The sequence below is a fragment of the Phyllopteryx taeniolatus genome, chromosome 2 (genome assembly GCF_024500385.1).
Source record: "Phyllopteryx taeniolatus isolate TA_2022b chromosome 2, UOR_Ptae_1.2, whole genome shotgun sequence".
Taxonomy (NCBI): domain Eukaryota; kingdom Metazoa; phylum Chordata; class Actinopteri; order Syngnathiformes; family Syngnathidae; genus Phyllopteryx; species Phyllopteryx taeniolatus.
In genome coordinates this window covers 16,443,931-16,467,085 of record NC_084503.1, presented here as the reverse complement: position 1 = coordinate 16,467,085, position 23,155 = coordinate 16,443,931, and the positions used below count along the sequence as shown (strand labels likewise).

At 42.8% G+C, this 23,155-nt stretch overlaps 1 protein-coding gene across 7 annotated transcripts in view; it reads right to left on the bottom strand.

The window, feature by feature from the left end:
• Positions 1–375: 375 nt before the first annotated feature.
• LOC133472273 (protein diaphanous homolog 3-like) overlaps positions 376–23,155 on the bottom strand; it is a 247,402-nt gene continuing 224,622 nt past the window's right edge. For all 7 annotated transcript variants that reach the window (XM_061762856.1, XM_061762881.1, XM_061762891.1 and 4 more), the window contains one exon: positions 376–1,881. In XM_061762856.1, coding sequence (XP_061618840.1) covers positions 1,526–1,881 — 356 coding nt within the window. In that variant the 3' untranslated portion in view covers positions 376–1,525. The remainder of the gene's footprint in view (positions 1,882–23,155) is intronic.

Genomic DNA, 23,155 nt, shown 5'->3' with positions numbered 1-23,155 from the left:
TAGACCTGCACTGCATCTGACTGGGGTGTTTCAGAAATGCTAATTCAGTGTATTCAGGTCCCAGGCAGGCAGGATTGGCACACATTGTAAAAATTGAATTACAAAAATCACAGGAGTTAGAAACATGAATTGCTGTGTTCACCCCCAATAGGACAAGAAAAATATTTGGGTACGTAGAAGGGGAAAAATATGTGGGAAAACCTCCAAATATGATCCTGTATAGTTCTAGTTCCAATCAACTGAGCATTGTTATATTTGCAAGGGCAGAATTCGTGATACAGCTATTGTATTTGTATTTAGTGTTAACAATGATGCATCCAAAAAGGGGCTTCAGGTAGTTGCAGGAAAGAAATAAAAATGCAGACAATGACAGCATCAGTCACACAGCCAACTATTTTATTGAGCCATACAATATCAAGATTCAGTATAATATTTTTTTTGTCTCCAAATTATGGATGTTATTTTTAAACAATTTGTACAACTGTATAAATGTCCCCTCCTCTACATACCAATTCAACCAAATTTCAATTGTCCCCTAAATTTATTATCATCCCTTGAAAAATACCTTTAGCAAGTTACATGGAAAGTAGAAAACACATTTTTTAAATAGAAAATACAGTACACAACATAAGGAAAATATAACCTCAAAGCTTAAAATGAAGAAGAAAAAAAAGACGATTAATCCATAATGAATTAATTAGAATTTAAATGTCAAATAAATGTCATTTATATGAACGGTACTGATATGGCATTTTCTTGTGAAAACTAAGTAGGACTTCATATCAAAGTAGTTGCTTTCATTAGAAAAGGGACAAAGTTGTTTTTTGTTTTTTTTGCATTTGATTTAATGGAATATGTTATGGACCCCCGCAAATAACTCTGTGACATGTGTTGGGTAAAGACACTGTGTCACTGTGGAGTTTTTTTTTTTTTATGTACACAGAGCTAAAACGAGTTTAACAAGACAAGTTTAAGTTGAAAACTGTCCAAATGTAATGTAGTGCAAAATTGTTCGCATAATTTCTGATTAAATCCTTATGAGAGCCTGCTGACAAATATGACATGAGAAAAAAATAAATACACATAAATGTAAGACAAATACAGGAAATGGAATAAAAGTGAAAATCTGAATCAGAAGCATGGATTAGAAAGTGCTGAGTAATATTCCACGTTTGATTTAAATGAATGTTTGGACACAAGAACATAAATTGCAGTGCCAAAGGTCTGATTTAACTAATTAACCATACAAAGACTTTGTATTTCCCCTTGCAGTCATTTTCTAAACCATAGTGTTATTAGTTGATTGTGCTCTACTCTTCTTTTTTTTTTTGGTAAAGTATGCAAATTTGTTACAGTTTTAATACAAGTCTAATTCTGTTCAACTTCATGAAGGATTTATTTTCTTTCAATGATACTAACCCATATTTTGTATTTATGTCCAAATTACAAAGCAAATGTTTGTTTGTATTGTAGTGTTTGAAAACAGCCATGGGCTTAATATAATCTAGGTTGGAGGACATAACTACTACAAGGCCCTGAGTTTTGCTAACAGAGCTTCCACATCAGACTCCCCACTGCTGCTACCAACCATGGTACCAGGAGAGGACATTTGAGAGGCCAGAGGCTCCCCTTCAGCCCCTTTCTTGATCTCTGAAGGTTTAGGGTCTTCCCTCACCAGCACTCTCTCACTATCTGACCCATAACTGTGGCCTGGGATATTCCTGTACCTGCGTCCTGTCACTGAACACACTGCAACTTTGGCAGGTGCCGCTGAAGCCGGTTGGATGTCAGACTCCTTGGTGGGTGGAGCCTTCATCACTGCTGAACTTGCATTTACATTCAGCCGAGAGCGAGACCGAAGTAAAGGTGCATTCTTGTTTTCTGTGAGAAAAGAAAAAAACAAAACAAAGCAGTGAGTAGGACTGTACGATTAAAGAATGTGGAAATTTGGACGCAACAAGATTGCTAGCAATGCAAGCAAAGGGACTTCATCAAGCACAGAAAAAAATGAAATTAAAATTGTGAGTATGTGGGAAACATGTTGAAGCGACAGGAATAATAGCAAAGAGAAGCGAAAGGCACTTACACAAATGGACTAAATTGTTTGTACCCCTCTGTTAATGAAAGAAAAAGCCACAGTGGTCACAAAAATAACTTGAATCTGACAAAAGTAATGTTAAAAAAAGAAAATTAACCAATGAAAATCAGATATTGCTTTTGAATTGTGGTTCAAAATAATTATTTTTAAAAACAAACTCATGAAACAGGCCTCGACAAAAAATTATGGTACCCCCAGAAATGATTTAAAATAATTTGACCATAGGGACATGTTCAAACGGGGTGCGTCCTCCATTTAGCATCACAGGTGTCTTCAAACTTGTAATCAGTCAGTCGGCCTATTTAAACGGTGACAATCACTGTGCTGTTTGGTGACATGGTGTGTACCCGACTAAACATGTACCAGAGGAAGCAAAGGAGAGCGGTCTCAGGAGCTTAGACAAGCACATTAAAGGTAAAGGCTATAAGACCATCTCCAAGCAGCTTGATGTTCCTGTGCCTACAGTTGCACATTCATTCATCCATCCATTTTCAGTACCACTTCTCCTCACTACGGTCGTGGGCATGCTGGCACCTATCTCAGCTGACCCTGGGCGAGAGGCGGGGTACACCCTGAACTGGTTACCAGCCAGTCACAGGGCACACATAGACAAAGAACCATTCGCACTCACATTTACACCAACGGGCAATTTAGAGTCTTCAATCAAGCTGCCATGCATGCTTTTGGGATGTGAGAGGAAACCGCAGTATCCGGAAAAAAAACCATGCAGCACAGGGAGAACATGCAAACTCCACGCAGGCGATCCCGGATTTGAACCCAGGTCCTCAGAACTGTGAGCCAGACGTGCTACTCAGTCTCCCCACCGTGCCACATAGTTGCACATATTATTCAGAAATTTAGGATCCACGATTCGCAGAAGGAAAATTTATGACAAATTGCAGAGACCGACAATAGGAATGCTAAAAAGCCCTGGACAACCTTCAAAGAAATTAAAGGTGAACTCCAAGGTCAAGGTGCTGTGTCAGATCGCACCAGCTGTCATTGTTTGAGCCAAAGTGGACTTCATGGGAGAAGACAAAGGAGGACACCAATGTTGAAAATAAATCATAAAAAGGGAGACTGGAATTTGCCAAACTGCATGTTGACAGGCCACAAAGCTTCTGGAACTAATTAGACAAAAGTGGAACGTTTTGGGAAGGCACAGCTCTGTGTTCACAGACGCAAAAATGAAGCGTGTCAAGAAAAGAACACCGTCCCTACTGTGTAACATGGAGGAGGCTCTGTTATGTTGTGTTTACTCCATTGGAACAGCGTGTCTTGAATCTGTGCAGGCTACAATGAAATCTCAAGCTTATCAAAGTATTGTAGAGAGAAATGTCCTGCCCAGTGTCAGAAAACTTGGTTTCAGTCACAAGTCTTACGATATGATAATGACCCAAAACACACACCTAAAAACACACAAAGATGGCTGACAGTCAAACATTGCACTATTCTGAAGTGGCCTTCGATGAGCCCTGATCTAAATGTGGAAGGAGCTGAAGCATGCCGTCTGGAGAAAGCACCCTTCAAACCTGAGACAACTAGAGCAGTGTGCCCAAGGAGGGGGAGAGAAAAAAAAAAGTGCATGGGCCAAAATACCTGATGTGAGGTACAGAAGTTTAATTGAAAGTTACAAAAATCGTTTGATTGCAGTGATTGCCTCAAAAGGTTGTGCAATATGGGTACCATCATTTTTGTGCAGACCTGTTTCATGAGTTTGTTTTTAAAAAAATATTCTGTTGAACCACAATTCAAAAGGAATGTCTAATTTTCATTACATTTTTATTTATTACCAATTTTGTCAGATTCATGTTATTTCTGTTTTTCTTTCATTAACAGAGGGGTACCAACAATGTTGTCCATGTGTGTAAGTAATGGGAAACAAAGTGAATGTTCACATTGATTTACACTATTGACACACCACGTATACAATACACACACACACACACCGATTTGCTGCAGCAGGTTTACAGCCAGAAAAATATGATGAAATGGATGGCCAATCGCAACAGAAACTCAACATTGTATGTTGTCTTTTTTGAATCTCCAAGTCTCTTTCACTTACTTTACTCATACATTGCATCCTCTCTCACCAACCCGTAAGGCTGAGCTCAACCCAACGCCACTGTTGTCACAATCATTATGCATTCTCTTCATCTCGGTCGCTTCTCCTACAGTGGCTCTCATCATCCTTCTTATTTACCCTGAGTCCATCCCCTCCTGACCTCTGCTACAGTCCTCTCTTCACTGCCCTCTCCCATCTGCTTTCATATTTAGAACAGTCAGTCAGTGAAACAGAGTGCGGGTCCAAATCAGACCTGCATTCTGAATTATAATCCCTCTGAGTAGATCTTAGACTTCATCATCAGTATGTGCGCGCTGGCAGGAGAGGGTGAATCCATATTCATGTGACCTTGAGAGGGAGACGGGAAAGGTATGGCGCGAGTGTAGACACCACTGCATTTAAAGTTTCCTGAGCATAAGATGTCTGGCAAACAGGAGTCAAACACAGCGGAGCAGAACAGAACAGGCCGTTCTGTCAACCAATTGGTAATGAGTTTCGAGCGTGGCCAGTCAGTCATGACAGTGTGTTTTATGGGCCCACTGACGAATGACAAGGAATGTCCCTCAACACAAACTCTGACAAATAAATAAGGATATAGGGAGGGTAGAGAGAGACAAGACAGAGCAGACTGCCTTCGATCAAAGGTGTCCCCCACAGCTTTTTTGCTCCCAAAATTGCAAGGCACAACGGTATTTCAAAAAAAGGCCAACAAAGACTCATTTCATAATTCCTGTCTTTTCTCTTTCTGACGTAACCTCAAAACAGTTTTTCTTGCAATGTGCAATGTCTCAGTTCTTCTGAAACACACAGAGATAATGTGAAAATTGGCAATACTGGTATCAGTAAATTGCGTTTTAACAGCTAACATCCAGCATGCTGCTGCAGAATTGAATGCCAGTCATCTTTGTAAGCAGGTACGGCTGCAAATATTTACAAAATATTAATTCTTCTGCAAAAAGGACTGATTCTAAAATAAAAAAAGATGCATCACTTATGGGGCATACAATATATTAATTCCTAATTTCACTATCACCTCTTATCTATCTTTTGCATTTTTATCTTAACATTGTTCAGCCTTAAAGCAAAGGGGTGAACAGGATCATAGGTCTTTCAAGGTTAAAATTTTTCTCACGCTGCCTTTCAGTGACATGCTCGCTCACCCATCCTTTGAACTCAAATCACTTCTCAATGTATGTCTTCATGGAAGCTGTAAAAGAAGGCTGGAAGATGTGAATCATGTGTCATCTCCCAGTCGCTAATTTAATCCAGGAGCTGACACTACAAGTCAAGCGGAAGTCGCCACCAGATACCTGTTCGGACCAAGACCAAGAGTGTGTTCAATTAGACCTGGAGCAGTAAGACAAAAGTACAGTTTTGACAGACCCACTTAATCAATAAATAATCAGGCAAGGGTTAGGGCTTCCCCTGAAACGCAATTCTTCATCTTACCAAGACATTTAGGAAGCGCAGGACTCCTGACGAGCTTCATGAACTAAAGTAATAAGGTACTGCTTCAATCAGGGGTTGGACCAGACAAATTAATTCCCTCTGATGCGCAATTATCAAACACTTCTCTGCTTTCAACTGTGAGAAACGTTTGGAGCAAGCACGAAGCAAGATCTATAAAGGAAGGCTTGGATAAGTTGGTGCAGAAGAACATACCGGGAAGCTCGCTTAATTTTGAGCCCATCAAACACCTGTGGGCTACGTTCACACTGCAGGTCAATTCCGATTTTTTTTCCTATTTGACATCTATCTGATTTTTTTCATGTCAATGGGAAGAATCCAATTCAGATTTTTTTCATATCTGACCCGGGCCTCTTTCATATATGGATATAAATCGTACATGTATGCAATGGACGCTCACGGGGCACGCATCCCACCCATACGTCGTCAAAAGGGAACAAATATTCCAATTGATCGACAAAAAAGACACACCACAAAACGGCAACAGCGGACGAAGCAGCAGAAAACAGTCAGTGGCAAATATAACATGTTTTAGAAGTGATAAATACAGTATAAGAAAATGTTGGACCCGGTTGCACAAAATCCTTTGCCCACCCCTGCCCTATATGGTCGACACATGCCACACCTTCTGAGGTGCCGCCAAAGCCTGCATCAACCTTTGTTAAATGGGACAAGCCTTCAAGACACTTCTAGTTGCATTACGTGCACATTCATACACTTAACCTCAAACAAAATGAATGAAAGAAAAAGGCTGAATTAAAAAAGAGAAACCACAGAGCTGCGTGGGTTTTTTTTTTGCTGGAGGAAGAAGGCAAAAGCCTTGCCTGCACATTCATTTGCAACCTGTTATTCCTAGCCCTTGCAAAGTTATTTTAATTGTGATATTTTCGCTCAGCTCTGTATATGTAAGTGGATTTATTCTCTAGAACTGTTTGTTTTCAATGAAACTATTGAGAAATTGATTTTAGAAGGTGGTCCACCTCACATTCTCCATCCACGGCATGCATAGCATTGCTTCGCTGCGCTCAATTACTTAGTAATTATATAGATTTAGTTTTTTACAGTTTAAAGTTACACATTAATTGAGCACCTTCTGCAGGACAGTAAATAAAATCTTCACAAACCATTCATAACACTGCTATTCTCGACTGACTTTACCAAACCATTATCATAAAAAGAAGGCATCAATGAAAATTGCACAACTTCAATTGCGTTAAAATACAATGAACTTAAATCACAACTGACCAGGGGCCTCATGTACAAAAGGTGCGTACGCACAAAAACGTGGCGTACATTCTTTTTCACGGCAAAGTTCAGCTGTATCAAGAGTGAAATGACCGTGGAAATGTGCGGTGTCTCACGGCAACTTTATGGCTGGCGTGTGCAGGTTTATACAGCTTTTGGTGCTTTGGCGACACATAGAGGTAATGCTGAGAAACTGTTATAATAAATCTGCACATCAGAGACACATGAACAATTAGCACTGATGAACAATTAATGCACGACAACATTTGATTTCAACAATGTAAAAGATGCACGGACTCGGAATTCAGTTGTTAACCAGTGTATTTAATGAATCATTTGTGAGGATATCTATTAATTCATCAAGGTGATCATTTATGCCGCCTATCTCCCTCACAATCGCTTCTTGTGACTCCAGCACATGCACCGAAAAAAAGAGTCCTTTGAATTTACTTAATTTGAACATGTACATTGGTTGCACATGATTACAATGTATTAAAATTAAAATTTTTTTAGGAGCAGAGGGGTTAAATTATGTCACGGGTGCAGCAACAGCCGGTTGTTGGAGCATAATTGCGTCGGAGACTCTGGGGATGCCGGAGGAGACGACAGGGACGGTGGACGAATCCCCCGAACATGTAGCACGTGGCTGTGACTCCACTGATAAAAAGTCCTTTGAATTTATTTAATTTGAGCATATACATCGGTTGCACATGATTAAAATGTGTTAAAATGACAATTTACCCCTCATCTCCTAAAAGAAAAACATGTAATTTTTGTACATTTTAATTACGTGCAACCAGTGTACATGTTCAAATTAAGTAAATTCAAAGGACTCTTTTTTTTTTTCAGTGTGCATGTCCTCTCCTGTGTATTAAAATAATAAATTTAGTAATCAAAAAGGAGTCAAAGTTTTTTCCTCTTTGATATGCTTCCATTTTCATTCAAAAGATTTATTCCAAATGCCATACATACAACATTTATGCACTAACCTTTATCGCATAGGGCTGAGTGTAGGTTACTGTATGAACACATTTGTTGTGTGTTACAAAAATAAATGCAGAGATCGGGATCTCAGGTCCAGGGTTCATTTAAATATGATTTGCATGTTTAAATGTTAGGTTACCAGTAATGTGGTAATTGTATTTATTTATTTATTTTTGGGCGGCACGGTGGGCGACTGGACAGAGCGTCTGCTTCAAAGTTCAGAGGACCGGGGTTCAATCACCGGCCCCCGTCCGTGTGGAGTTTGCATACTCTTCCCGTGCCTTCGTGGGTTTTCTCCGGGCACTCCGGTTTCCTCCCACATCCCAAAAACATGCATGGTATGTTCATTGAAGACTCTAAATTGCCCGTAGGTGTGAATGTGAGTGCGAATGGTTGTTTGTTAATGTGTGCCCTGTGATTGGCTGGCAAACAGTTCAGTGTGTACCCCGCCTCCTGCCCGATGATGGCTGGGACAGGCTCCAGCACTCCCGTGACCCTTGTGAGGAGAAGCGGCTCAGAAAATGGATAGATGGATGGATATTTATTTTTGGTGACAATTGTACAAAAAGAGGACAAGTCTAGCGATTTGAGCAGTTTGAAATGACTAATCGAACAATAAGCCAGTGCAATGACCATTTTGCAAAGGGCACAGAAATTGATGCAGTTTAAAGTGACTAGTAGTGCGATAATCTGGGACAGTGTCAATTGTGCAAACGGTGTGGATGCTACTCAAGCACATGTATTGGTCAACAACAGAAATGCAAATAGTGTAGAGTGGCGAGACTACGAGAGTGAGTGCACGAGTAATGTATAATTGGCCCGCCAGAACTGCGACAACAATCTCAAAATAAAATTGGCAGCATGTTGCAATGGAATTGTAAGTTAACTGTTTAAGAAGTTAATGACAAGAGGAAAGAAGCTGTATGAATGTCTGCTTGTTTTAGTTTGCATTGTTCGGTAGCGCCTACCTGAGGGAAGGAGCTGGAAGAGATGGTGACCAGGATGTGGAGGGTCCAAGAGGATTTTGCATGCTCTTGTCTTAGTTCTGGCAGCGTGCAAGTCCTCAAGGGTGGGTAGGAGGGGGGTACCGACAATCTTTTCAGCAGTTTTAATTGTCTGTTGCAGTCGGAGATTGTCCTTTTTTGTAGCAGCACCAAACCAGACTGTGATGTAAGAACACAGGATTGTTTCGATGACTGCTGTGTTGAACTGCCTCAACAGCTCCTGTGGCAGGCCGTGCTTCCTCAGAGGCCGCAGGAAGTACCGTATTTTCCGCACCATATGGCGTACCAGATTGTAAGGTGCAGTCTCAATTACGGGGTCTATTTCTGTACTTAAGCCATACATAAGGCGCACCGTATTATTCGGAATGCTAAAACAAGTTAACGGAAGCAAAACAGTGAGTTTGGTTTAACTTTATTCTACTGCGTATTTAAAAATACACACATTATTTTTTTTATCAATCTTTTGTCACAAATCCATCAAAGTCCTCATATTCTGTATCTGAATTGAACAGCTGGGCAATTTCGCCATCAAACATGCCGGGTTCCCTCTAGTACTCGTCGGGGTCAGTCTCGTTGCCGGGTGACTGTTCAGCAATGATGCCGGCTTTCGCGAAAGCTCGGACAACAGTCAAAGCAGATACCGTAGCCCAGGCATCCACAATCCATGCACATATGGTGGCGTAACTCGCTCAGCACTGCCTCCCAGTCTTAGTAAATGTGTGTTCGCCGTCTCTTGTCCATTGCTCCCAACTTCACTTTGAACGCCCTGTTTACACCAATGTCCAGCGGTTGGAGTTCTCTGGCAGTTGCTGCCCCACGGTAGTCCTTGCGCGGATGGCGACATGGCGCCTTTTCATAAAACGAAAGCACCAAGACGGACCTCCTTGAAAGTGTTCGATCTTCATGTCTTGTGCTATCGTTATTGCCCTCAGTCGAATGGTGACTGTAGAGACCCTTCTCCCGGCTGTTCTTGTGCTTGATTTTGAAGTCTCTCGCGGCTGCTCTATTCCCATTTACAACTGCGTAACTGATAGCCTGAAGTTTGAATTGTGCCTCGTAAGCATGTCTCTTCGCTGATGCCATTTTCGGGGGTCCTTAGCCAAACAAATGTTTAGTAGCATACCGGTAGTACAGTATACCTACCGGAGGCGTGGCGGAGGTAAGCGTACGTACTGTACGTAGCTTTACGTAATGTTCTCCAATTGGTTTATCACTGCCAGCGTATGTATTACGTCCCTATGTCGGCGGGAAATGGTCCGACAGTCAATGAAGCGCACAACAACATTTTTACAGATTTTGGAACTCAGTCCACACATAAGGCGCACTGGAATTTTTGAGAAAATTAAAGGCTTTTAAGTGCGCCTTATAGTGCGGAAAATACGGTACATCCTCTGCTGGGCCTTTTTGAGGATGGAGTTGATGTTGATCTCCCACTTCAGGTCCTGAGAGACTGTAATTTCCAGGAACTTGAAGGTCCCGACGGTTGACACAGGGCAGTTGGAGAGCGTGAAGGGCAGCTGTGGTGAAGGATGTCTCCTGAAGTACGTGATCATCTCTACAGTCTTGAGCGTGTTCAGCTCCAGGTTGTGTCGGCCGCACCACAGCTCCAGCCGCTCCACTTCCTGCCGATGACTGTGGTGTCCTCCGCAAACTTCAGGAGTTTGACAGCCGGGTGCATTGAGGTGCAGTCGTTCGTGTAGAGAGAGGAGAGCAGCAGAGAGAGGACACAACCTTGGGGCGCCCCGGTGCTGGTGGTGCGTGTAGATTAGGTGGTGTCCCCCAGCCTCACCTGCTGTGTCCTGCCTGTCAGGAAGCTGTAAATCCACTGGCAGATGGCATGCAAGATGGTGAGCTAGAGAAGCTTGGAGGAGAGGAGTTTGGGGATGATGGTGTTGAACGCAGATCTGTAGTCCATGAACAGGATCCTCGCGTAGGGCCCTGCGCCGTCGAGGTGTAGGATGAAGTGCAGTCCCATATTGACTGCCTCATCCGCAGACCTGTTTGCTCAGTAGGCAAACTGCATGGGGTCCAGCAGGGGGCATTATCGAATGGCTAAATCTAAATTTTCACGACCTTTAAGTATTTTTGTGAGGTTTTGTTTTTTTAATCATTATTAAACAGTTGAAACTCAGGACAGAATTAGGACAAATATTATTGGTTAAGGTAAAACACATATAAAAACTAATTCTGACACAATACAAAAGTAACAAAATGTTTGCCTGTTCATTGTCATACCTGGATTCTTTTTCTTAATTCCAGTAAATATATTAATTTAATCAACATTTCAATGGAGTTAATGTACTACATTAAGGTCTTAACATAATTTATACTTTGAGTTGGCTACGGTAATAAATGGACAATTTCACTTCGAAAATGAATTGCTGGTGGGCTGGCGGACCCGAGCCAGTAGTTTGTGTTGCGCTGCTAAGTCATGTGATGGCACAACATCGAAACAAGTTTAGGAAGGAAGAGCAAAGTGTGCCTGCTCCGTGCTGAGACAGAAACAGTGAGTCGGGCATTGCCAGTTTGATGAAACCAAAGCGGTGCATACAAGAGCGAAACTGAAACAACTGTATCGATATTTCCACACAAGTATCGAGCTGATACCAGTACGGACTTGGTATCGATATTTGGATCGATCCGCCCACCACAACTCGCCACACCCCCTCCCCTCTCACGTGCACTCTCTCTCTATTCAAACGTGTATAACTTTATTAATTTCTTAATAAATTATGTTGGTTTTTTTTCAACACGGTTACATTACATTACATTTTACTGATTAAAGCCCCCAGACAGGCTTACACACACTTGTGCACACGCAGAAAAAAATGAATGAAAAATTGACAAATGGGCACCTTGGGCATCAAGGCTACATCCAAATCTTGCTATGCAGCTTACATACGCCTCCTTCAAGTGAAACATGTCCACTCTGTCAAGGCAAAATACTAATAGATATGAAAACCTTAATGAAATTCTAAATAGGTTTGTTAAACAGTACACAGTCAGCCAAGCCAGTCAAGTGTGTGAGCTTGACCAATTTGCATTTCTAACAACATAGCAAATCCTCCGGGGCGCATAAAACAGAGGGAGGCAAGGGACATCTCCTTTCATCTATGCCCATGAACAAAGATGTTCTGCAGTAAATAATTTTATGATCAGAGTGAAATGACCAGTCATTCCCAACCACTGTGCCGTGGCACATCAGCGTGCCATGAGAGATCTTCAGGTGTGCTGTGGGAAATAAAGTGAATAATTTCACTTAATTGATCTGAAAATGTTTTATTCACTCCAAATAATGTATCTTTGTTCATCTGTCTATGTCAGCGACATATAGTGATAGGCACAACAATACTGTATCTTCCACTCTATGGCAGAATATACAATTAACCTGTTTATATCTGCTTTTTGAATTATTATTTTATTCTTTTTTTACGTTTTTGTTTAGTGGTGTGCCGTGAGATTTTTCAACATGTAAAATATGAGCCCTGGCTCAATAAAAGTTGGGAAACACTGCTTTAGACGACAGACTACTGCAGACTGCTATTTTCTTTGCCTCACCCTTGTTTCTTTCATTTTTCTGTTCTTTTACAGTGTATTAATTTGGAATGACCTAAGCCTGATTTAAAGCTTCACATCTACAGGTATTCATTTTCTTAATCTGTTAAGGGTCACATCTTATCTAAACTACCCTACCAAAATACTGAACCAATAGGGGTAATTTCCTTTATTTTTGCAAAACATTTGGGGGTCACATCAAAATATGACCGAGACAAGAGATCAACAGTTCGGATTCATGTTCCAGGTATTTGCATATGATATAAAGTTGAGAATTGAAGCATTACTGGTAACGAATCACCCAATTTTTAGGTAAGCAAAAATTGGAATGTAATTTATTTAGTGAAAATAATTTCATATTTAGTTGCAAATAAAATATGTATTTAATAATACCCTTGTAATACCCTTTACAATAACTGCATTGAGCCTGTGACACACTGATGCTGATCCATTCTTTTCTGATGCTTTTCCAGGCCTTCTCTGCAGGTAGACTGCTATGGTGTTTAGGCCTGGAGATTGACTTGGCTAGTCTTACACCTTCCACTTCTTTTCCCCAATGAACGACTTTGTTGTATCAGCTGCGTGTTTTAGTTAATTACCTTGCTGCATGATCAAGGATCTCACAATCAAGTTTGGTTGTCTCTTTCTTCAAATTGAAAATAAGATGTTTCTGTAGACTTCGGAGTTCATTTTGCTCCTGCCATCATTTTATATTATTGAGAAGCCACGCAAGCCCGAGCTGACACTAACTTCAATGAGTTTCACAAATGTGTATGTTGGGGATCTGCAGCAAATCCTTGCCTTCTAAAAGCTTTCGGCAATTTGGTAAAGGTTTATCTAGGTCTCGTCAGTCCATAAAACCTTGTGAATTTTTAAGGCAATTTCCCGCCTGGCCTTTGTATTTCTTGCTATAAATGCATTGCACTTTCTGATGTAGCTTCTGTATATTGATTAGAAAGTCTTCTGCAAACAGTAGCGTGTGACACCATCTCATCAGTCCTCAGAATCTCATTGCAGATATAAACTGTGAGTTAGCTGTCACAATGTTTTTGTCAACATCTGCTTCTGTTTTCATTGTTCTACATCTGTTACTTAGAACACAAGCGGTTTGTTTCTGTTCTTCATTGGACAACGTCGTCTAATTTTCCTCCCTCTATTTTCTTTAATTTTGAATTGTTGAAGTTATCAGTCTACAGTACTTCTGCGGTTCGCTTTGTTAAAAAACAGAAAATGTAGAAAAGAGCGGCTCTCAACTTTGCTGGACAAGTCCTAAGCTTTCTGATCTTACATTGGGTACACTGGTTACAACATGTAGAATGAGTAAAATATTGGTTCAAAAAGAAAAGGTAAACATGTTCATATGTCTGATAGGATAGGATTTCTACTTTGTAGAAATGCAAAAGGCCCTGTCCTTCCTTTTTTCTATCTGCACATAGCTGCAAGAAAGACCTCACATTTTTTCCTCATCAGATCAGTTGGTCCATTTGCATTTGCCACATCAAACACGATGCAGATGAGCCTTTCCTCTCATCACTCTCACACTCCCTATCTCTCCGCTCTTGTGAAGTTTGCAGTATTTGATCACTTAAAGAAGAAAGTAGTCTGACACTTATAAAAATATGCAGTTTCTCCCTGTGGAGTGATTGACACAACAAGTTAAAAGTATCAAACCTACCATACATATACGTAAACCTTAGACCACAACTTCTGTGACAGTTTGTTTCTCGTCAGTCCAATGAAAACCGTTTTATTAATCTTGGATTTTACTAAAAAGTGTAAATTGTGACTTATATTTAACCAGTTAAGGTTGGGTAACTTTCTTTATCAGTAAAGGGAGGCACTCATGCACAGATAAGCTAGGTCCTAACTGACAATTACATGATGGAGACAAAATTATTTTCACTAAAATGGCAAATGCTACCACAAGACTGTGTCGTGCACTAAAAACTATTCTGCTGTATTTGGGATTGTACATTAATGACATATGACATTTTAAGGACAGACATATAATTAAACTGTTGACATGCTGTCACTTAATATCAGTAAACCATAAGAAAAGGTAAGAGCTAGTAGACTACATGTTAGCTTGGCTTTGTGATTTAGACTGGCTGTAGTTAAAGATCCCACCATTACCTGGCAAATAATCAGCTATCTAAAACTGTGTTCAAACTGTGTTTTACATACTCTGCCAGATCTAGTGTTACGTATTCAATAAAACATCACTAAGTGACAATAAAGAAGTGGAAGAGGACAGTCTTCCAAATCAAAAAGGGTAATCTAGAGACTATGAAAAGGGCTGAATTCAATGTCCGTCAAGTCTTGTGCCCCTCAGTCAACCCAAAACACTGCGAACTGCACTGAAGCATGACATTGCGTTTGCATGCTTTGGTGCATTAAACAATGCCTCAAATGTGAACCTGATTCTCTGCTACAAGTATGACTCTGGCTTGTTCTTAGCAGGATTAAAAAGTGAATTAGGTTTACAAAAATAATACTGTATACCCTAACCTAGCTTTTTCAGTACAGCATCCCAACTGTTATTTAATGAGTGTGCAGGCTGTGGAGAGACTCCGATGTTTTGTGTGTGTTTGAGTGTCATTGCCGGGGCTTGTGCAGCATGTCCATTTATCAACCAAAAGTAGTGTATACGCATTACGATTTCCTCTGATTATTCTGAGACCATTTGTTACCCAAAACAATGTAACACAATATAGTAATTAGACAGTTATCGGTGATTGACAGTTATTGACAGACTTTAGACCTTTATCAAACATAACATGAGAACAGAAATGTGCTTAACAAAGGTTTGCACCACTTGGAGAAGATTGTCTTATTTTCATTTTATTGCACTCTCTCATCCACAAACCAGAATTAGACTGCTGCTTTGAGAGAAAAAAGCACATCAAATTCTTTATTCTCATAGATGTCACATCTTGAAAAAAGCTCACTTTCATTCTATGGTTAAAAAAAACCAGGGAGGGGGGACTGATAACCCGAGCTGGTAATTATCAAGGTGAATTTGTAAAAATGCATTTATTCATTCATGACAAAACTTTGTATATGTTTTGCAATACAGTAAGCAATTAAAGGACATTATTTAAAAAAAAAACGCAGAAAAAAATAGCAAATGGCATAGCAGCCATGGCTCTTCCTCTACTTTGCCTTACTCTAATTATATCTACTTGCAGGGTAATGGTCTGAGAATGTATTCTCGTATTGGGACAGCATCACAAGTGTCTGCCTCTAGGTCCATCTCACCCAAAGACACATGCAGTTTATTTTCATCCTATCTATTAAGCCTTGGATGTTTCCCTGATAAAATATTACTAGTGTAGTTCACAGCCTCTGGCTTGAATTAAACATATCTTGGTTTCAGGCTCTGCTACCTGTTGTTGTTTATGTGGTTACTGCCGGTAAATATCCCCATCAGTGAGCGTGTTAATACATATGCAATAGAACAGCAGCTTCATGCTAACTGAGCACAGACAACAAACTATTTTCTCTGCCAGTGTCAACCTCTCACATAAGAAAAATATTGTTAAGACGAAGATGAAACATTTTCAATATGTGACAATGCAACTTATTTGAATTTACAGTCGTCAAGTTAGGGGTAAATGCTTTTTGTTGTCTTTGAAAGTTTAAGATACTTTTATGTATTTTCTATACAGAAAAACTAAATGGAGCAGAAAATAAGTTACATTCTCCTTTAAAATTGAAATGTGATTAAATATGTTAGTCTCACTTTAGACGTTTTTGTCTTCTTATGTTCAAGTGTTTCTTTTTGCCATTGTTTTCACTGCCAGTTGAGTGGATGTGCTTAACACTCAGGCTGGTTGACAGATCTCAACATGCAAGGATAGTCCTGCCAAACAGACTTATGAATTCCAAACGGCCTGGAGTCATGCTCTATATTTCATTGAAGTTGAATATTTAAAAAGATCAACCCACTCAAAACCCTATAAAACCTATCGTTCTGGGGCCTTGTGTCCTAAAAATAAAATCGCATCTGCCATATCGCATTACAGATAGCCACATCGGGTCCCATCTCTTCACCAGTTCGCTCTCTGTTCCCCTCTCTTTCTGACAAAACCCATCTGTTAAGCAGCCTGTCTCCATCAACAGACTTTGCCCTCTTTCTCTGTCAAACAACTTTGCACTTATTCCTGCTTCCATCTCATTTGTTTCCCTTTTCCTTCTTCCGCTCAGGAACTCAGTTTCTTTTAATAGTGGTACCGTAGAGCTCTGGTAATTCTCTCTCAACCCCTGAGCGGTCCTTAAAACTTGTCTCTTCAACCACCAAGTACCAGTTCTCTTGCTTGATTTCTGTCTTGCAACTAAATATAATTCTTTTTTTTTTTTTTTAAATAAACGTACCAAATCTTTTCCAACTACTGTGCTGAATCGACGACGGATCTCTGTCTTGACGTTCACGTTCAGGACAAAGTGTGCATGTCAAACGGCTGTTCCGATTAAATGTAGTGCACATCATGTATACACCCGATTGGAATAGATCACGTCATGTAAACAATTGACCAGAGATCTTCAATCTGAATGATTTAAATCGAAATGACAATAAAGTCTCCATGTAAACTGGCTACTGTGTGGTTGGTCCGCTGAAGACAAGCCCTTCACCTGTCAGTCAAATATACGTTGCTGATCGCTGTAGTCAACTATTGGCTGAATAAGGTGCACCACTGAGATTATGCATAATAAACAGTTAATGTTCCCGTGTTTGTATTAATTGGTGACTAACATACACACAACTCGAAGAGGCGCTGACATTTTAAACGACTTCGCCACGGTAGAGCGAGCTGTTTAGCTCCTTAACTCGCTAGCTTGTTAGCTAGCTCGCGGGTAGGCTAGCAAACACATCAAACAGTTAACATTCCCTTGCACATGGAGCAAGGCTGTGGAGTATTGAACGGCACCAACATTGGCAAGAGTGTACTCGTCCGCCTCTGCCGGCTTTCCATGAGCCCACTAGAGGTTGATGACACAGCTGTCCAACTCTGTTGGCTCACTGGGTGATCCACACCCCGGCTCACCACAACAATGACAATTTATTCAGTCCCGGAAAAACATAGTGTCAATTTCACTTATCGAACGATAAGTTGATATCCTAATTATCGTGACAAGCCAAGTTGAAACAGAAGTACACTATTGCCTGCTTCTGGCAGACATCAAATTGACATAGACATAGCAATATGCTCAGACATTCTAAAAAGACCACTGCCATCACCCCAATACATTATTTTCACTCAAGCAGAAAATATGTAGTAATGACAATTAATATGGAAAAATAAAGGTATTAACGTGAAAATAACATTTCTGCATCTGTTAATCCTTTAAATATGTACCACTGTATCAGATTGATATAACCTGATTGGTTAATTGATACACACCTTTCACATAAAGCAAATATTAATTGGGGTCAGTCAAGAAATAAAACTTTTTTAAAGCCCAAAAAATAACTAATTCAAAAATTGCTGTAAAAGGTGTCATTTCCAGGAGGCCTTTCACCCCCCTCTCCCCAAACACACACACACTGCATTTGCACCTCGAGCTTTTTATTTAGTCTTCTACCATTTTGACAAAGGCATAAAATGGTAGTGTATGTTCTTTATATACTATCATGTATACAAATAAAGTTTTAATCGGTCTAAGAGTTTAGATTCTGTTGATTGGATCATTTAGTCACTGATTGCTTGAAATCATGTTTTGAATTAGTATGCAGAACACAATTCTGACAATTTAATGGTACTGATAGTATGTACTGCTTGTGATTGAAAACAAAAAAAGAAAACGTAATAATTTGTTGGCATATACAATATCATTTAAAACAAGTCTGGCTAATACATCACAAAGTTCTTATTTTTATGCCCACTTGAGTTAAGATATAATCTGTGATGAATAAATATGACAAACACATGCACAAGCCTGTGGGCAGGAGCATGTGCCCATTTACCAGCCTTTGGAAAATGTGATCAAATCAAGACACATCAGAATTAAAACTAAGAGGAAATGGAAGCCAAGGTCCAAAAGTCTTCAATAATGGATGTGATGTCACATTGATAAATCAAACCAATAATATTGGAAGATGTTTGAGTTCTGCGCTTAGGATAGACAGACTAATTATTACTTTTATGTTAAAGTGGTCGTCAAGGTAAAGAATAACTTAGACATTGAATATTAAGGTGTAGTGTTGTTTTTTTTAAACAAAAAAAATAAAAACAAAAAACTGCCCTGGCATAGAGCGGCATAACTCCATAAAAACAGAGCATGAGACCTAGTATAAGCAGCAAATTGTCTTCCTAAAAGTATTGGCTAGCTACAGTTATGCCAGTCTTCACTGTGCAATTGCTATGACTCAAAACCCATATTAAGTGAAAACCAAATGACCACCGTACAGCAAAAACATCCATCCATCCATCCATCCATTCTCTACCGCTTATCCGGGTCGGGTCGCGGGGGCAGTAGCTTCAGCAGGGACGCCCAGACTACCCTCTCCCCAGCCACTTCATCCAGCTCTTCCGGGGGGATCCCGAGGCGTTCCCAGGCCAGCCGAAGGATGTAGTCTCTCCAGCGCGTCCTGGGTCGTCCCCGGGGTCTCCTCCCGGTGGGACATGCCCGGAACACCTCAACAGGGAGGCGTCCGGGAGGCATCCGAATCAGATGCCCCAGCCACCTCATCTGGCTCCTCTCAATGCGGAGGAGTAGCGGCTCTACTCTGAGATCCTCCCGGATGACCGAGCTTCTCACCCTATCTCTAAGGGAGAGCCCGGACACCCTGCGGAGGAAACTCATTTCGGCCGCTTGTATCCGGGATCTTGTTCTTTCGGTCACGACCCACAGCTCATGACCATAGGTGAGGGTAGGAACGAAGATCGACCGGTAAATTGAGAGCTTCACCTTTCGGCTTAGCTCTTTCTTTACCACAACGGACCGATACAAAGTCCGCATCACTGCAGACGCTGCACCGATCCGCCTGTCGATCTCCCGTTCCATTCTTCCCTCACTCGTGAACAAGACCCCAAGATACTTGAATTCCTCCACTTGGGGCAGGATCTCATCCCCGACCTGGAGATGGCATGCCACCCTTTCCCGACTGAGGACCATGGTCTCAGATTTGGAGGTGCTGATTCTCATCCCAGCCGCTTCACACTCGGCTGCGAACTGCTCCAATGAGAGTTGGAGGTCACGGCTTGATGAAGCCAACAGAACCACATCATCTGCAAAAAGCAGAGATGCAATACTGAGGCCACCAAACCGGACCCCCTCTACGCCTCGGCTGCGCCTAGAAATTCTGTCCATAAAAGTTATGAACAGAATCGGCGACAAAGGGCAGCCTTGGCGGAGTCCAACCCTCACCGGGAACGAGTCCGACTTACTGCCGGATATGCGGACCAAACTCTGACTCCGGTCGTACAGGGACCGAACAGCCCGTATCAGGGGGTTCGGTACCCCATACTCCCGAAGCACTCTCCACAGGACTCCCCGAGGGACACGGTCGAACGCCTTCTCCAAGTCCACAAAACACATGTAGACTGGTTGGGCGAACTCCCATGCACCCTCGAGGACCCTGCCGAGGGTGTAGAGCTGGTCCACTGTTCCACGGCCAGGACGAAAACCACACTGCTCCTCCTGAATCTGAGATTCGACTTCCCGACGGACCCTCCTCTCCAGCACCCCTGAATAGACCTTACCAGGGAGGCTGAGCAGTGTGATCCCCCTGTAGTTGGAACACACCCTCCGGTCCCCCTTCTTAAAAAGGGGGACCACCACCCCAGTCTGCCAATCCAGAGGCACTGTCCCCGATGTCCACGCGATGTTGCAGAGGCGTGTCAACCAGGACAGCCCCACAACATCCAGAGCCTTTAGGAACTCCGGGCGAATCTCATCCACCCCCGGGGCCCTGCCACCGAGGAGCTTTTTAACTACCTCGGTGACCTCAAACCCAGAGATAGGAGAGCCCGCCTCAGAGAACCCACACTCTGCTTCCCCATGGGAATGCGTGTCGGTGGAATTGAGGAGGTCTTCGAAGTATTCTCCCCACCGACTCACAACGTCCCGAGTCGAGGTCAGCAGCGCCCCATCCCCACTATACACAGTGTTGGTGGTGCACTGCTTTCCTCTCCTGAGACGTCGGATGGTGGACCAGAATTTCCTCGAAGCCGTCCGGAAGTCTTTCTCCATGGCCTCACCGAACTCCTCCCATGCCCGGGTTTTTGCTTCAGCGACCACCAGAGCTGCATTCCGCTTGGCCAGCCGGTACCCATCAGCTGCCTCAGGAGTCCGACGGACCAAAAAGGCCCGATAGGACTCCTTCTTCAGCTTGACGGCATCCCTCACCGTTGGTGTCCACCAACGGGTTCGGGGATTGCCGCCACGACAGGCACCGACCACCTTACGGCCACAGCTCCGGTCGGCCGCCTCAGCAATGGAGGCGCGGAACATGGTCCACTCGGACTCGATGTCCCCCGCCTCCCCCGGAACATGAGCAAAGTTCTGTCGGAGGTGGGAGTTGAAACTCCTTCTGACAGGGGATTCTGCCAGACGTTACCAGCAGACCCTCACAATACGTTTGGGCCTGCCACGTCGGACCGGCATCTTCCCCCACCATCGGAGCCAACTCACCACCAGGTGGTGATCAGTTGACAGCTCCGCCCCTCTTTTCACCCGAGTGTCCAAGACATGCGGCCGCAAGTCCGATGACACGACCACAAAGTCGATCATCGAACTGCGACCTAGGGTGTCCTGGTGCCAAGTGCACCTGTGGACACCCTTATGCTTGAACATGGTGTTCGTTATGGACAATCCGTGACGAGCACAGAAGTCCAATAACAGAACACCGCTTGGGTTCTGATCGGGGGGGCCGTTCCTCCCAATCGCGCCCTTCCAGGTCTCACTGTCATTGCCCACGTGAGCATTGAAGTCCCCCAACAGAACAATGGAGTCCCCAGCGGGAGCGCTCTCCAGCACCCCCTCCAAGGACTCCAAAAAGGATGGGTACTCTGAACTGCTGTTTGGTGCATAGGCACAAACAACAGTCAGGACCCGTCCCCCCACCCGAAGGCGGAGGGAGGCTACCCTCTCGTCCACCGGGATGAACCCCAACGTACAGGCGCCGAGCCGGGGGGCAATAAGTATACCCACACCTGCTCGGCGCCTCTCACCATGGGCAACTCCAGAGTGGAAGAGAGTCCAACCCCTCTCGAGAGGACTGGTACCAGAGCCCCAGGTGTGTGTGGAGGAGAGTCCGACTATATCGAGTCGGAACTTCTCGACCTCACACACCAGCTCGGGCTCCTTCCCTGCCAGAGAGGTGACATTCCACGTCCCTAGAGCCAGCTTCTGTAGCCGGGGATCGGATCGCCAAGGTCTCCGCCTTCGGCCACCGCCCAGCTCACACTGCACCCGACCCCTATGGCCCCTCCCACAGGTGGTGAGCCCATGGGAAGGGGGACCCACGTTACCCTTTCGGGCTGTGCCCGGCCGGGCCCCATGGGTGCAGGCCCGGCCACCAGGCGCTCGCCTTCGAGCCCCACCACCAGGCCTGGCTCCAGTGGGGGGCCCCGGTGGCCCGCGTCAGGGCAAGGGAAAACGAAGTCCATTGTTTGTCGTCATCATTAGGGGTCTTTGAGCCGTGCTTTGTCTGGTCCCTCACCTAGGACCTGTTTGTCATGGGTGACCCTGCCAGTGGCATAAAGCCCCAGACAACTTAGCTCCTAGGATCACTGGGACACACAAACCCCTCCACCACGACAAGGTGACGGCTCAAGGAGGGGACAGCAAAAACAGGCACCGATAATGTCATTTGCACTGGTTCTAAGCTAAATGAATAAGTGGTGGCCAGAGCAACAGCATTTTGCACTTCAGCTTCAACAGGGAAATATTTGCTGGTTTGTCTTTTGATACACCAATTCATGCCCATTTTTGTTTGGACCAAGATTCAAAGGTTCACTTGACTTTACACCGATTTGATCGGGCTTGTTGGTATCGGCCGATATTTAGCATTTTATGCTGATCAGCTTTAATGTCATAATTCGCCGATCCGATCCGCAAAAGACATTTAATCCGCGTCGCCGCGTGCACAGTATATTTGAATCCAAAAGCTAGTTTATTTTTTAGCCTTGTCGCATGTCTTTTGACGTAATACTGTAAAAAGGAACATATTTTACAATTGAAAAATCTCACGGCACACCAACAAACAAGTGTCCCAAAAAGTGGATACATTAATTACTGTATTTACTTCCTGCCATCTAATAGAAGCCCATTCATTTGTTCTGTCTGTCACTATGCCTCACTGGCATAAATAGAGGAACAAAGATACATTATTTATTGTAAATATAATTTTTGAGCAATTAAGTACACAAGTATATACAGTAAATTAACAGGACATTTAAATAGACACATTCCTCCATCTTGTGATCGGATCGGTTATCGGTTTTTTAAACTCGCTGATCGGTCCCAAAAATCCTGATCGTGTAAAGCCTAAAGTTCACCAAGAAAAAGGTTGAACAAAACAATTAGTTTACTGATAATCAATGTAACAATTATGGCTGTGTCCCAATAAAGGTGCACTCAGACCTCTGACTAACACAGACGACCACTGCCTTATGTGAGAAAGCGCCAAAATGAAAGTCAGCCAACAAATCAAAGGATGGTGTACCATGACTGAAGTTCACTCCTGTGAAGGCCCAGCAATTAAAAATGCATGCATCATTGGTTGGTGAAATC